Consider the following 17154-nt stretch of genomic DNA (forward strand, 5'->3'; position numbering starts at 1 on the left):
TAGAAAAAAGCCCATGCCATGAAGATCGGTATTAATGTTGTTGGCTTGAACATCTTGCGTATCAGCTTCACTTGCTTTCTCAGAACTTTGGTATTGCTGATAAAGTAACTTTATGCACTTGGACAACTTTGACTTCAATTCGCCTCCTTTTTCTTCTCCAAAGAAGTAATCCAAGAAATAATTGACATACTCAATCTTTTGCATTGGACTAAGTACGATAGCAATCAATAACAACATATTCACCGAATCAGGATTGCCCCAATACTTCTCATACTTAACCCTCATCCTTTCTGCCATTGACATAGTACTAAAATCAACAGAATCACAAGAATAACGAATAAATCGTCCAATTGCAAATACTTCCTTCATATACATATCACTGGTAACATATAAGGTACCAGAAACACGTATAGTGGCATCACTAAACACTCACAAAAATGGTACAATGGACTCAGCATACTCCCAGTCTGAATCAGAAGGAACACCTCTCCCTTTTCCTCCATTCATCTCTCCTATATAGGTATTATCTTTCAAAGCAAGCAACTCAAATGCTTTGCGATGCTTCAAAGCTACCTCTAACATTTGATAGGTAGAGTTCCACCTAGTCTCAACATCCATGCAAGGCAAGCCTTTATATTGGATTTTTTCTAGTTCAACACACTTTTGAAACCTACTAGCTCTAGATGGAGAAGATCTAACATACTTTACTGCACTACGAATCCTCAAGACCGATTCATCAATCTCTTTCAACCCATCTTTTACAATTAAGTTTATAATATGTGCACAACACCTCATGAATAAATTCACCATTCAAAATAATGCTATTCCAAGAATTCAATCGCTGCTTCAGATATTTAATTGCAACGTCATTAGATGAGGCATTATCAACTGTCACACTAAAGACCCGATTCAAATTCCAATTATTTAAACAAGATTCAATTGTTGCTCCTATAACCTCTCCTAAATGACTTGTCACTTGACAAAAATTAAGTATTTTTTTTTATGTAATTTCCAATCCAAATCAACAAAGTGTGCTGTCAAACTCATATAAGTAAAATTTTGAATTGAAGTCCAAGTGTTAGTGGTTAGACATACTCTACCACAGTTTGTCGAAAGAAAATCTTGCAACTTCATCTTCTCTTCAGCATAAAGAGCTCCAATATCACGTGCTAATGTAGTCCGTGAAGGAACTTTGAATCTTGCTTGTAGAGCATGCACAAATTTTCGGAATTTTGGGCTTTCAATGAAGCGAAATGGTAGCTCTTCCCCAATAAACATTTCCACAAGTGTCTTTCGCGCCTCCTCTTGGTCAAATTTGGAAGCGTTGGGTGAATTTAAAACACCACGCTCATCTATAGTCGGTGTGGTCGTTATTTTTCTTCTTTTGTTCGAATCATTATTAGGATTTTGCTTGCATCTTCTCAAATGACCACCCATTGAGCTGGTTCCATTCCCATATTGTATTAAGCTACCACAATATTTGCATTTAGCCTTCTTCTCGGTAGCATTCTCTACATCAAAATGATCCCAGACAGCTGACCGATTCTTACGAACACTTGACGGTGGAGAAGATGGTTGAGTACTAGCAGACATCCCTGCTGCTTCAATATTACTATTTTCAGTCATCTTGCTCTGCATATAAAACAAGGTGTACATAACTCAAAATTTGATGCCAAACATGCTAAAATTAACACAAACTAATCCAAAGAAACAGCAGCCAATAAAACTTCAGCATTAACTCTACCTTATCCCTATAAAAAGTAGTCACTCAAGCATCAGAATATGTTTAGTAAACTAAATTAGACAATTATTCTTAATTCTGATCAAAACTAAAAGTGCCTGAATCAACATAAATAATCAGACCCCATATTAATTAAATACTGTTAGTAACTAATAGTGACCTATCATAATCACAGAAAAGGGAAGCATTAGAATAAAAATCTGAAACCAACTTCTCCACTTAGAGCCAAATCCCTTTTCCCCCTAAAGAATACTAATTGCCCCATCCAAAAGTATCATGAGTTTTCTCAAAAGATTAATTTCATTTCTTCATCCTTGCATATCATACCACTTTATTTACAACCAAATTAGCATCCAAAATCCATCTTCCTGCAATGGAAGCATTCTGGTCGGAAAGAGTTCCCTCTAAACTTGGCTTATTTTCACTTGATTAAAAAAATTCTCAATACATGGCAATAGACACTAGCTTCATAAAATTAAAAAAGGAAATCAAAGAAATACAAAAAAGAAAGATCTTTAAAGAAGGATTTAAGGAGCAATACCGTCAACAGTATCTGTGCAAAGAATTCATCCTATAAAGGTTTTCCAAAAAATAGAAAAGGAGGAAATAGACACAGAATACAATGAAATTCAACCACCAATGAACAATAGAGACCACAGTGGAATTTGTCGGAAAAATTAAAGAAAAGGTGAAATGTGATGTCAAATGTGTGGTAAAATACAAAACAGCTTTAAAAAATGTTCGTGTCACTTGTATTCTCCCCATGCCATCATTCAAGATCAACTCAACATAGTATCCCCATAATTGCCCTTGGCAAGACACTAGTTGGAAATATTACATATTCTGGGCAATGGCTAAACTTTCTAGTAAGAACAGATTTGGGTTTATATCTGCGTTATTATAAGTTGTGATTCACAACAAAACTACCTAATGTTCCAACTTCCAACATCCCCAATGAAGTGAAATCTAACAGCATCAATATGCATGGCAAAATCGTGATAAATCAGATTCTTTACAAAATGTACACTACTATTATAGTCATACAAAGAATAAAGATAATAAAAATCCTAAAATTTCATTAAATTCATATACTTGTTTGTATATACACACTTTGCATTCTAGAAAAGAGTTAAAAGAAGAAGAATAAGGGAGTGGGCAAGGTGGATCACACCTTCACGCTTATTATAGGCTTCTTCAGATATTGTATATTTTTTCACCAATGAAGTATCTTCCAGCCAGCCACCAGATGTAACAGATGATGGATCAAGATCTACAACATGTAAACAAAACCTGCCAAAGAAGAACACAAAAATTCATCATTTGAAGTGTTCTTACTATCCCTCTTATGCAGCATTGTTCAAATTCATCATTCATCCCTGCAAATTAATCATGATATTGAGCCCACAACCATATGAAACCTTACCCCTATCCTTACTTATAAACAACTTTAACATCATTATATGGCAATATTCTAAAATTTTCATGTCCTCTAAGACCAAGAGTCCTCATGTAATTGCAATGGTGCCTTAACTCTACCTCTTTCAACAAATAAATTGGCACAACTAGCATGAAAGAATTGATTAATCATCATAATATAAACCCAACTTCCTTTCTCTTATGGCAGACCAAAGCACATGCATATTTTAGTGACCAAACATTATATGACGCTCTCAGGCAAAAAATATATCCGGCAAAATTGGGTCTATCACTGCTTATTACAATATTACTATTCTATACATAATGCATGCTCCCTAGTCCAAATTTGATAAAGTAATCTACTCACCATTAAGAAATCATCTTGAAATTTTCCAGATTCAATAGCAGGCAATCTTCTCAGGAGACTTGACACTTGTCTTAACAGTGAATTTTCACAAGGAACATCACCTGCATTTTAAACAAAGGTTGAAACAATAGTTACTACTGGAAGTTTTAACAAATGTGGACCATGTATGATAATATTGTTCAAGCCAGAAACAGAAATACTTCCCATGGAAACACTGTGCACCTATTAACTTGAATGTGGCTTAGCAAACTAGTTGAGTGTTGAATTCGCTTAAAATATATGATAAATAAAAACTTTAAAATTAGATTTTTCTTAGCAGAGATTAAGCTACATAAATGGCAGAATGCAGATAGACCAATAGAAAATCCTACTAGTAAATAAATAACCCCCCCCCCCCCCCGCCGTTTTTTTTTTTAAAAAGAAAATGATTACTTTATGAATTGATGACTTTGATCCTAAATCTTATCAGTTCATCAAGGATTCAACTACTACTTAGTTTAATTAGATATTTTTCAACAAAAAGTGAACCACAGTGAAGAAGAAACTTACAGTAGGATCCATTGAAATGGAGAGTTCAAATGTTCAATACTGAGAGATTTTAAAATCTGCACATTCAATCCATTAAAGTGAAGAAGTCAGTATACTCATGAAGGAACAAAACAAAACAAATCAACAAAATAGAAAAAACCCAGATAAAACTCAGAACTCAGAACAAGGGCAAGGAGGAGGCTTACCTCAATTGATGAGCATGAGCTCTGGTGAGCCACCAACGAAAGAAGAAGAAAACCGAAAAAAGAGAGAAGACAGAATCGCGAATGGGAGGTCGAGGACTTGAGGCAGAGAGACAGAGTCTCGAATCAAAGTGAAGACTGAAGACTCGAAGAGGTAGAGGCCGACGAACCACCAGCGAGCTCCGACGAGAGGCAAAGAAGAAGAAATGTTGACGGTGGATTTGTCGGAGAGTGGATTTGGTTTCGTTGAAAGGGATTTGTCGAAGAGGAGAAGACTCAAAAATCAAAATTAGGATTTTTTTAGATCTGAATTTTAATTTGGATCTGGATTTGGATCCGGTTTAAAACCATATAAATGGATTGAATCAAAAACCAAACTATAAAATAAATATAATTTGGTTTGGATTTTTTTTTGTTTAAAACTGGTTTTTTTTAAATGGTTTGGTTTGGATTTTTTTAAAATGGTTTGGATCCGATTTTTTTGCCCACCCCTAAGGACGGATACATCAAAGGTGATAGAACAAAGCATATTTTTCCCAAATTCTTCTTCATTCATGATCTTCAAAATCAATAGACAATTAATGTCCAGCAGATCCGCTCAAGTGATAATCTGACAGATTTATTTACAAAGTCACTTCCAAAATCCTCCTTTGAAAAATTGGTACATCAGATAGGATGCGCCGATTTCGAGACATTAAATGATGTCGACAAGAGGAAAAAACCGTACTCTTTTTTCCTTGGTCAGATTTTTTCCCATTAGATTTTTCTTGACAAGGTTTTTAACGAGGCAGTTCCCATTACAAAAGGATAGTGTACTCTTTTTCCTTCATTAAAATTTTTTTTTCCATTGAGTTTTTCTTTAGTGAGGTTTTAACGAGGCATAATCCTAAATGGTCATCCAAGAGAGAGTGTTGTAATAAGAATACATTATCACACCTTATTTGGATGCCCATTTTCCATAAGATATAGTTTTTCAAGAATGGTTGTAATTAATATAGTTTGAAAAGATGTCATCATGTACGTATATAAATAGAGATTTAAACCCCTGACACAACACAATCAATAATCAATATCAATATTCTCTCTCTTATACTCTTCTCTCTCTTACATACGATCCTACGTAGTAATATATATATATATAATAAATAGAAGTAATTAATACTAAGAGTTTTATATTTATATTCCTCTATCTTATATTTATATCTTCCTTATTTATTTATTTCACAACAGTTAAGAATTTAACATTTTTATATTGTGCAATGACTTGAGAACCATTAGGCATATGAACAATTATAGATTTAATTTTGTGTGTAACAAATAAAATTTGATAAATTGGAAGTAATATATTCAGTATCACCAGAATCAATTATCCAAGCACCAGAAAAATTACAAGAAAATGCAACATAATGAAAATACAATACACTTTTCATTGTTTCTTATACTTACGTGTCCAAACCTTGTTATGGTGTCAGAGCTTGGAAGAAGAAGCACCACGCCCGACGCCAGAGGAACTAGAACCTTGCCCACGACCAAACAAAGGCCGACGCGTATCCACCACAGCCACGAGATTCCAGAGCCAACTTGGAGATGTCTTTCATGCTGAATAACCATGGCAAAGACCTTGGTCACAGAAGGAAAAGGATCCAAAAGGAGTTGAGATCGAACCACAAAATAACATTCATCCAAGCCTTTCAAAAATCTAATGATGAAATTTTGAGCTCGATGGTTTTTGGCCGGACAAGTACACAGTGAGAGCGGCCTTGAACTTTCGAGTTCCTCCCAAAGTGTCTTCAAAGAAGTATAGAAATCTATGACTGACTGTTTCTTGTTCCAAGCCGTAAACCTCTTCTTGCAATTCAACTATGCGTAAGAGGTCTGATTGAGAAAATCTCTCACAAAGATCTTTCCAAACAGAAGCAACAGTGTTGAGATATATAACACTTTGAGTAATAGAAGGTGAAAGAAAACGAAAAAGCCATGAAAGCACCAGATTATTGCTACGTTCCCCGACGGCAGAGAGTGGGTCATTAGAGGAAGGAGAAGGTATTGTTACAACTAGAAAATCATATTTATTTTTAGAGATGATTGCCATAGTGAAAGATCTACTCCAAGAATGATAATTATTTCCAATTATAACAAGAGTAATAAGAACGGATGCAGGATTTTCGCTAGAATATATGTAATAGGAGCCAAATTGATCTTGAAAGACATCCATAGTATGGGATGCTGTGGGAGAGGATGGAGATTGGACAATAGGATTTGAGGTTTTAACCATGGCGTGGATATCAACTCTGATACCATAACACGGTTTGGACAGAGAAGTATAAGAAGGAATGAAAAGTGTATTGTATTTTCATTATGCTCAATGATTACTACTGTTGAATATATACAGAAGAAAAAATCAATACAACTCATCAAATCTTGTATAAAATCTCACCAGCCTAAAAGAATTTTATCCTAATAGAATGAACAGAATTGATGGTGAGTCACCACATTCTAAAACAAATGGAGAAAGCAAGAATAACAAAAAATAAAAGAACAAGAAGAAAGGATTATTCTGATTGTTGTATCTGGGCCTGACTTCTTGATGTATTTTTGTTATGTTAGGCTGACTATGGTTGGTTCAATAAGTAGCTTATAACTTTTGGGACAAGATGAGAAGTAAACATGTGTGAATCTTAACACTTTTTTATTCTCAATCAGAAGTGTTAAATAGCTTTTAAGTTTTTAACTTCTCAACATAACAAAACTGTAAAAATAACACATCTTTAATAAAAGATATTGCCACCCCTTTTCTTTCCCTTCAAATTACACACTTAAGTCATTTAGTTATGTCTAGAAAAAACAATCCTCTTACATGTTGATAAACCTAATCCCAAAAGATGCCATAAAAAAAGCTGCTGTAATTCATTCAGAGATCGGTATCTTGACAAGAATCAACTATTAACAGCACTAGCTTACGACGACAAAGGGGAACTCCTCATGACAATGACATCTCTATCCTCTTTATTTCCTTATGAGAGGGAGTAAACTATGCTGCTTTCTTTGTAATTCATTATCTCTCCACACAATAAATGAAATGATAAAACTTGTAGATAGATAACCTTTTTCAAATTGTCCATACACATCTGGTTATAAAACAGAAAATCACACTAGTCCAAATCCAAAGTGTCACGGGACTTGAAGAAGTTTGTTAACCGCTGCGTCCAGAGAATCAACATGCCTTCTCAAGACTTTTCTTCAAAACATTAAGGATTCAAATGTAAACCCAAGGATAACTAAGGCACAAAAACTTTGACAAAGGTTTCTTATGAAGTATTGGACAGAAAGATACTCGAAATGCTGCTATATGCTTGAAATAATATTAATAATAGAAATAACCAAATAAAAACCTTTATATGAATTTTTAGCCAGTCTAGAATCAATATGCATGAATAAAAGGTAAAAGCATACTATTAGGTAGCAAGTAGATAAGTAATCGGATACAGTTGCGACGCAAGACCATCAATGTTCTTCATCTCCTCATTCAATCTGCACTCAGAACAAATTAAAGGATGAACTAGACAACTTCAATATGAAGCTTCTTCAATATACATTTCTTATTCCTCATTTTAAAAATTCAAAGTTCATCATAACTAGTAATAACTGAAAAAAAAATTACGAGTTAAAGAAGAACTAATAAGCAATATCTAAAGCTAGATACAGTGACAGACAGCAAAACAGAAATCACGAATCAGGTGAGAATCAAGGATTGAAGATAATACCTAAGACACGAATTTATATACCGATTCCCCTTGGTTGCTGCATCAAGCACTGCAAATCACAAACATGTAACATATTCTGAGCATATATAATTGTAATTATTATATTACAATCACCATCTCATATTTTCCTTAGGTTTACCAGATTCTTGAACTCGACCGGAAGCGTCGCTAAAGCATTGCATGTGGTCGATGGTGGTGGCGGTGGCGTTGGAGAGAGCGAGGCGGAGGGAGGCGAAGAGAGAAGTGAAGCTCTGAGCGATTGCGAAGGAGTCTCGCTCCACTACTTCGATGGCTCTCAGAATTTGACTCTGATTGAAGGCGGAGCCACCACCCTCAAGGGTTGATTCTGAAATTGGGGTTTCCATTTCTGTTTCTGGAATTGGGGGACTATTATTATCCGAGGAGGCGCAATTCGATTCAGCTTGTTCTCTTCTGCTTTCCATTTCTCTTTGTACGAATTTGATCTCACAAGTCACAAACACAAAGATCGGTGAATGTGACCAACTTTACCTTTAATCCGTATCATAATCATTAAGCGCTAACCAATCTCTCTCTCTACTCTTTATCAGGTATGGATACAAGAAAAAAATAACACTTAACTACACAAATTATTAAAAATTCTTCTTAGATAGTTCATAAAATAGTTACTTTATCATTTTTTTATTCTCTCTTTAAGTTCTTCTTTCCCTCCCTCCTACGTTCTTGTCTTTCTCTCTATCACATTCTTCACAAAAATTTTCATAGAAGAGTACTTTTTCTTTACAGGTAAATTTACTACTTCATACTTATTATTATTATTATTAGATTAGTCGGGCTATTTTGTTCCTATTTGACTCGAGTGACTATGTGACGATTGGATTTTTGACGGTATAGAATTTTATTATTGAAGTCTCGTTGCAAGTATAACTTCTAAACCAATCAAAAATTCTTTCATACAAAAGATTGTTTGTCACAAGTAACAAACCCTTAAAATTAATAACCGAAGTATTGGACCTCGGGTCGTTCTCCCTAGGAATTGTAATGAAGTGTCTTGTTATTGGTTGTGAATCATATTTGGGGTTTTTAAGATTTTGGACAAGAAATATAAATGGCAAAGAAAATAAACTAACAACTAACAAAGCTCTTGGCAAGATATGAGAACTAGAAGTCCTATCCTAGTTATCCTTCTCAATTGTGATAAGAATTGTTCATTGCTACCACTTAGTTAACCCTTACTAAAGAAAGGAAAGTCAAGTGGATGAATTGACTTGAGCCACAAGTCCTAGCCAACTCCCAAGGAAAGACTAGCTTTAGTGCACTCCAAACCAATTAGCAATCTCTCCAATTATCAATCAACAAAGGAATTAGATAACTCAAGTGTCACTAATTACTCTACCTAGGCCAAGAGGAACAAAATCTACACTATATCTAGAAGAGGCATTTCAACAAACACATAAAGTGCAATAGAAGTAAACATTATTAAATGCAAGAATTAAAGGAATATACAACTACAAAAACAAGAGATCAACAATAGAAAAGTAAAGAAGAACAATTATTATGAATTACCTCTTATTGAATTGAAAGAATATAGAAAGAACAATACTAGATCTACAACAAAATGTAAGAACAACATAAAGGAAATTACAACAAAAGAATAAAAGAAGATGAATCTAACTACAAGAAATTGAGAAGATAGAAGTAGAAGAAGATGAATTAAAATCTAGATCTAAGAACTAAACCTAATCCTAATCCTAATTCTAGAGAGAGAAGAGAGCTTCTCTCTCTAGAAACTATTTCTAAACTAATCCTAATGTGTGTGTAATGAATTAATGAGTTGGAATCCCCTTTGCTCTTCAATCCTTGGCTTTAAATAGCATCTTTGGCGCCAAAGTTGGTTGCAATTGGGCCCCACAACCCTTCAGAATTCGTTGGCCACGTTTTCATTAAAAAATCATAAAACGGCACCGACGCGTACGCGCACAGCACGCGTACGCGTCCATGGGGTAATTCGCGGGTGCGCGCAAGCGCCAGGTGCGCGTGCGCGTCCATGGGCGATTTCAACTTCTTTGACTTTTCATGATTTCTCCACTTTGCATGCTTTCCTTTTCACTCCTTTGATCCATTCCTAGCCTTTTCAATCTGAAATCACTAGCAAACATATCAAGGCATCTAGTGGAATCAAAGGGAGATTAAAACCATCAAATTAAGGGTCTAAAAGCATGTTTTCACATCTAAGCACAAATAAGGAGACAATCACAAAACTATGCTATTTCATTAAATAAATGTGGGTAAAAGGTCATAAAATCCCCTAAAATCAAGCACAAGATAAACCCTCAAAATGGGATTTGTCAACCTCCCCACACTTAAACCTTAGCATGTCCTCATGCTAAACCAAGAATGATGTAAGGGTATGGCATTTATTCAATGGAAACTAACTAAATGCAATCTACCTATATACAACTATCTAAATGAATGCAATTGCTTGGTCAAAATAAATTAATTCCCAAGAAGCATATATATATAAGCACAAGGGCTGAGGACTAGCAAGTCTAATCCACAATTGAATTGAGTTATTAAATATTTTTACAAACTTGCATGAGAAGAGATGATCATAGGTGGAAACATGTAATTGAGCATCAAACCCTCACCGGATGTGTTTGCACTCTATTCGCTCAAGTGTTTAGGGGTTGATTCACTCAATTCTCTCCTAATCATGCTTTCTAAGATTTGTTCTTCTTCTAACAATCAACATATATTTCATGCATGCATACATATATCATGAGGTCTTTTCATAGGTTGTAATGGGGCTAGGGTCAAGGTGGGATGCATATTTGATTAAGTGAGTTTGAAATTTGAATCTTTGATAAGCTTAAACTTCCCACCTAGCCTATGACATCCTATACAATTAAGTTCTAATCTAACTACCCATTCCTCACTTTTTCACATACTCATGTATTCCTTTTTAATTTCACAACCCTATGCATTGATTTTATTGGACTATACTTTGATTTGGGGCATTTTGTCCCCTTTTTATTTCTTTCTTTTTCTTCTTTTTCTTTCTTTTTCTATTTTTTTCTTTTTTTCTTTTCCATATTATTTTTCTTTTCTTTTTCTTTTGTTTTTCTCATTTTTTTCTTTCTATATACAAGAACTTCAATGCATAAGGTTTTACATTTGATCAATACATGAGTATGTACCCAATTCCCAATATTTCCAATAATAGTACAAAACTACCCTTTTATTCACCCAATGTCCCAAGGTTCCCACACTTGAATGATACTCACACACACTAGCCTAAGCTAATCAAAGATCCAAATAAGGACATTTATTGTTTTTCGCTTTAAGGCTTGTAATGTGCTAAATTAAAGAACCAAGTGGGTTAATCGTAGGCTCAAATTGGCTAACAATGGAAGATAAAAGGTAAGGCTATTTGGGTAAGTGAGCTAATGAAATGATGGCCTCAATCATATAAATGCATGAATACACAAAATAATGGACATAAAGAATCAAACAAATCAAAGATTACAATCATAGAAAGAGAATAATGCACACAAGAAGGAAAAATAAGTGGTTATAAGATGTAACCACACCATTAGGCTCAAATCTCACTTGCTTGTGTTCTTAGCTCAAAAATATGATCCACAATATATATTTTTCAAGCAAGTTCTATGAAGAGTTTTCACTCAAATCAATTGATGCCCTATAGATAGAAATCCTTGAAAAATTTCATTATTTTGACTAAGCTTATTGTGTATATATATGCAAAAATAAGAAAATGCAAGTAAAAATCCTAAGAACCTAAAATGAAATGCAAAAGTATTGGGATTAGAAATTTGTCACCCAAAATCGCCGATCGGTCGGACGACCTCCCCACACTTAAAAGTTTGCACCGTCCTCGGTGCATTCAAAGATGAGCAAGGGGGTACGGCGACTCTCCGGATTGCTGCGTGTTCTTAGTCTTGCTTCCATGTTTGTGGTGCATCATTTATGAAAAACAAAAATATAACACCATAAGATGAGAAGATATAAAAACAAGGAAGCATACATTGTTGGAGTGAGGTAAATCACTAGAAATGAGTGAGTGAATTATTGTGACATTAATGAAAAATAAGTGTGTGAATTCTAAATTGCGCGGTTTAGAACACACATTAGCATAAAAAGCTATGTCACCAAAGAAGCATGCACTTTACTCATTCTAGTATGCTTGAGATGCTTTAAGTAAACTTGTAAGGTAAAACAAGCATTAAAGAAGCATGAAAGCATTCAAGTCAAACACATATGGATGCATATGATCATGAAATACCATGCATTAAGGTAAATGCACATCATCATCCATCATCAAGAGGTTGCCTAATCACAAAATAAGGCTCAAATCACATGGTGGCCAAATCATGTAATTCAAGAAGAGTTACAAGCTCGAAGGCAATTTCCATCACTTGGTATTTTTCAAAAGATAAGTATGAAAAACTCAAGACCAAGTAGCAAAATATAACCTCAATCATAGAATCCAACAAAGATTATCTAAAAACATTAATGCTAAATTAGCATTTAGGCAATAAGGGGGAAGCAATGCATAGTAAACAAAGTCAATAATCCAACACTCATGATGAAAAGAGAGAAAATAAAATGAAAACAAAACTAAAACTAACTAGTTAACTAACCAACTAACTAATTAACTAACTAAGATAAATGGTTATCCATGGTGTTAGGAAGTGCTGGATGAGAGATTGGAGGAGGGAAGAAGAAGGGAGAAGGAAAAGAAATGGAAAGAGGAGAAGAAAAGAAATGGATGGAAGAAAGGGCATCCATGCGCACGCACGCATGACGCGCGCGCGTCGATGGCTTATTTCGAGAGTGGCGCGTACGCGTCATGTGCGCGAGCGCGCAAATAGGTTTGTGCCTCAGGCCCAATTTCCGCACAGTGCAGGCCTAACTCTCGGGTCAAGGTATGGAAGGTGGAACTTCTCAATCCACGCGTACGCGTGCATGGCGCGCTCGCGTGGATGGTCGAAAATGCTCAATGTACGCGTACGCACGCAGTGCGCGTACGCGTGGATGGTGCTCTGTTTTTTTTTTCAAAAATTGTTGCTATGTTTTTGCACCAATCCAAGCATTCTAAACCTCCAAACAACTACCAAAACAACATAAAACCTTATTTAACATACTAAACTACCAAAAATACTCAACTAACTAAACAAAACACGAAATTAAACTAATTTTTACCAATATTTACAAAAAGAGAAAATGAAAAGATTTTACCATGGTGGGGTGTCTCCCACCTAGCACTTTTGTTTATTGTCCTTAAGTTGGACTTATGGGGAGCTTCTCTCAAGGTGGCTTGTGCTTGTACTCATCTTGGAACTTCCACCAATGCTTGGACTTCCAATAAGCTCCATCATTCAAGATTAATATCTCCAAGCTTTGATGGAGTTCTTCACAAACCATGGGCTCCCAATGTTGATCCTCATGTGTTCCCGGATCCCATATTTTGTCTTCACACCCATCTCCAAGTTGATTATCATTAATCCATGTGGGTGGTGAGTAAGGTGAATTCTCAACAAAGTGACCAAACATCCTTCTAGACCCATGTACTTTAGTTATACACCAACCTTTGCTATCAAGCTTTGGACATGTAACCATGGTGAACCTAGGATGGAATTTCCAACCACTAACCATCTCCTTTTTACTCTTAAAGCCACAAATATATCTAAGTTGACCATCCGTTTCAAGCAAACCATATTCAAGGGGAATAATAAAGCTTGAGTATAAGGCATTTACCCACTTGAATGAGAGAATGGATGGTGGTGGCTTGGGGAGAGGCATTTCCAATGTGCTAGTAAACTCCACTCCCTTGTTTTCTTCCTTGATTGCCTCCACCTTTTCAAAAACCTTTTCACTTTCAATCCTTTGTTCATCAACTTCATCTAACTCTTCTCCATCACTCAAGTCATAAATGGGAGTTTGAGAGAAATCTACCTCCACATCACTTTCAAATTCATTGGAAGAAGGTTCTTCAAATTCAAAGGATTCTTCACCAAGAAGATTGGATGCATGATCTTCATCACCAAGGGAACTCAATTCTTGCTTCATTCTCTCCAAGTCTTCATATAGAATATGCCTTGGAGGTTGTGCACATTCCTCCTCAACATCAAATTTACTCTTCTTGGAGGGATTTTCTTTGATTTTAGCTTCCCATGGAGGTTCCGCATCTCCTAAGTCTTCAACCACTTCTTCCTTTTTTTCAATAATCATAGGCTTCTCCAATTGTTCTAACACAAAGTAGCCTTCCTCCTTCTCCACCGGAGTCTCCAATCTCTCCTTCATGCTATGCTCTTCCTTGGATCCTTCACATGTAGCTATAGGAGTTCCTTGAATATTCAAGCATTGGGAGGCTAAATGATTTACTACCTTGGTCATGGTAGCTACAAATTGTTGCACATCCCTTTTCATTTCATCTTGCCCTTGAAGAAGAACATCAAGGGTTTCATCCATTAGAGATTGGGGTGGATAAGAGGGTTCATTGTCTTGGAGAAAGGGTTCATTATAGGAAGGTGGTTCTTCTTGGTAAGGTGGTGGTGTGTATTGAGGTGGTTCTTGGGAATAATCTTGGAATTGTGGTTCCATGTATGGCTCATATAGTTCAAAAGGAGATTGGTATGGTGGGTAAGAATCATGGTCATATGGAGGTGTTTGTTGAAAATAGGCTTGTGAGTGTGGTTGAGGTTCATGTTGAGGATATGATTCATAGGCATATGGTGGTGGTTCTTGAAAATCACAAGAAGATTCACCATAGCCATTTGATTGGTATGCATCATGGAATGGCTCTTCTTCATAGTTCATTGGTGGAGGTTGTTGCCAAGAAGATTGATCATATGCATATGGCTCCTCCCACCTTTGGTTGTCCCATCCTTGATACATATCTCCATTATAGTCCTCAACACCTACAACATAGTTGTAATCACACTCATAGCCAAAATGAGAATTCATAATGGAAAGAGAAAATAAGGAACAAAAACTAATAAGAAATAATGAAACAAAATACTAAGACTAGCAAAAACTAGCAAGCAATCCAAAAATCAAGCTATTCACAATATTCACATATATACAATAACCAATAACACAACACCATTGCAATTCCCCGGCAATGGCGCCATTTTGACGATTGGATTTTTGACGTTATAGAATTTCACTATTGAAGTCTCGTTGCAAGTATAGTTTCTAAACCAATCAAAAATTCTTTCATACAAAAGATTGTTTGTCACAAGTAACAAACCCTTAAAATTAATAACCGAAGTATTGGACCTCGGGTCGTTCTCCCTAGGAATTGTAATGAAGTGTCTTGTTATTGGTTGTGAATCATATTTGGGGTTTTTAAGATTTTGGACAAGAAATATAAATGGCAAAGAAAATAAACTAACAACTAACAAAGCTCTTGGCAAGATATGAGAACTAGAAGTCCTATCCTAGTTATCCTTCTCAATTGTGATAAGAATTGTTCATTGCTACCACTTAGTTAACCCTTACTAAAGAAAGGAAAGTCAAGTGGATGAATTGACTTGAGCCACAAGTCCTAGCCAACTCCCAAGGAAAGACTAGCTTTAGTGCACTCCAAACCAATTAGCAATCTCTCCAATTATCAATCAACAAAGGAATTAGATAACTCAAGTGTCACTAATTACTCTACCTAGGCCAAGAGGAACAAAATCTACACTATATCTAGAAGAGGCATTTCAACAAACACATAAAGTGCAATAGAAGTAAACATTATTAAATGCAAGAATTAAAGGAATATACAACTACAAAAACAAGAGATCAACAATAGAAAAGTAAAGAAGAACAATTATTATGAATTACCTCTTATTGAATTGAAAGAATATAGAAAGAACAATACTAGATCTACAACAAAATGTAAGAACAACATAAAGGAAATTACAACAAAAGAATAAAAGAAGATGAATCTAACTACAAGAAATTGAGAAGATAGAAGTAGAAGAAGATGAATTAAAATCTAGATCTAAGAACTAAACCTAATCCTAATCCTAATTCTAGAGAGAGAAGAGAGCTTCTCTCTCTAGAAACTATTTCTAAACTAATCCTAATGTGTGTGTAATGAATTAATGAGTTGGAATCCCCTTTGCTCTTCAATCCTTGGCTTTAAATAGCATCTTTGGCGCCAAAGTTGGTTGCAATTGGGCCCCACAACCCTTCAGAATTTGTTGACCACGTTTTCATTAAAAAATCATAAAACGGCACCGACGCGTACGCGCACAGCACGCGTACGCGTCCATGGGGTAATTCGCGGGTGCGCGCAAGCGCCAGGTGCGCGTGCGCGTCCATGGGCGATTTCAACTTCTTTGACTTTTCATGATTTCTCCACTTTGCATGCTTTCCTTTTCACTCCTTTGATCCATTCCTAGCCTTTTCAATCTGAAATCACTAGCAAACATATCAAGACATCTAGTGGAATCAAAGGGAGATTAAAACCATCAAATTAAGGGTCTAAAAGCATGTTTTCACATCTAAGCACAAATAAGGAGATAATCACAAAACTATGCTATTTCATTAAATAAATGTGGGTAAAAGGTCATAAAATCTCCTAAAATCAAGCACAAGATAAACCCTCAAAATGGGGTTTGTCACTATGCATGCTAATTTTTTTTCAATTATAACACATAAAAAAATTATTAAGTTAAACAGAAAATATTTTTGAACATACATCCAAAATTATAAATCTAAAATTTAAATTTAACCATTAAAAAACAATTGTAACACATCTAAAATTATGAAGTGATGCACAAAATATTTTAAAAATACATCCAAAATCATAAATCAGAAATTTAAACCTTTGTAGTGGCTGTAATTGCAGATATCATTGTGGTGACAATTTGAGGATTGTGATTCTTTAAGTTGTTCTTCTACATTAACCATTCTCCAATACAAATTAGGAATAAAAGACCATCAAAATCACTGGAAGATACAAAAATAAATTAGATACTTAACGCCAATTCTTCAACTTTGTGATATATGAAACAATTTTAGAATTTATTACAATTCTTGCAGTGGCCGTAATTTCTTTTTCAATTGTAACACATCTAAAATTATTAAGTTATACAGAAAAGATTTTTGAAACACATCTAAAATCATAAATCTAAAATT

At 35.2% G+C, this 17154-nt stretch overlaps 1 protein-coding gene across 7 annotated transcripts; it reads right to left on the bottom strand.

Moving 5' to 3' along the window:
* Positions 1-881: 881 nt before the first annotated feature.
* LOC112790892 (uncharacterized) lies at positions 882-8782 on the bottom strand. 7 transcript variants are annotated; one of them, XR_011880090.1, is made up of 9 exons: positions 8159-8780; positions 8020-8068; positions 7742-7786; positions 7360-7488; positions 5702-5854; positions 4074-4129; positions 3525-3625; positions 2913-3031; positions 882-1632 (listed from the first exon to the last, which is right to left on the bottom strand). XR_011880090.1 is itself a non-coding variant. In XM_025833509.3 (4 exons), the coding sequence occupies exons 1-4, from the start codon at positions 8460-8462 to the stop codon at positions 7470-7472; spliced, it is 417 nt and encodes a 138-aa protein (XP_025689294.1). In that variant the 5' UTR covers positions 8463-8782; the 3' UTR covers positions 7023-7469. The 7 variants fall into 7 exon arrangements, 2 of the variants coding, with proteins under 2 accessions (XP_025689294.1, XP_025689292.1); XR_003817861.2 differs by having other exon boundaries at positions 7360-7493; XR_011880091.1 differs by lacking the exon at positions 5702-5854.
* Positions 8783-17154: the final 8372 nt, after the last annotated feature.

The sequence above is a fragment of the Arachis hypogaea genome, chromosome 3 (assembly GCF_003086295.3).
Source record: "Arachis hypogaea cultivar Tifrunner chromosome 3, arahy.Tifrunner.gnm2.J5K5, whole genome shotgun sequence".
Lineage (NCBI taxonomy): Eukaryota > Viridiplantae > Streptophyta > Magnoliopsida > Fabales > Fabaceae > Arachis > Arachis hypogaea.

Coding starts and splice junctions, on each gene's coding strand:
- LOC112790892 (XM_025833507.3), bottom strand. CDS start 8,462: ATGGAAAGCAGAAGAGAACAAGCTGAATCGAATTGCGCCTCCTCGGAT. Junction 7,787..8,019: donor TATATAAATTCGTGTCTTAG/GTATTATCTTCA, acceptor TTCTGAGTGCAG/ATTGAATGAGGAGATGAAGA. Junction 7,494..7,741: donor GATGGTCTTGCGTCGCAACT/GTATCCGATTAC, acceptor AATGTTTTGAAG/AAAAGTCTTGAGAAGGCATG.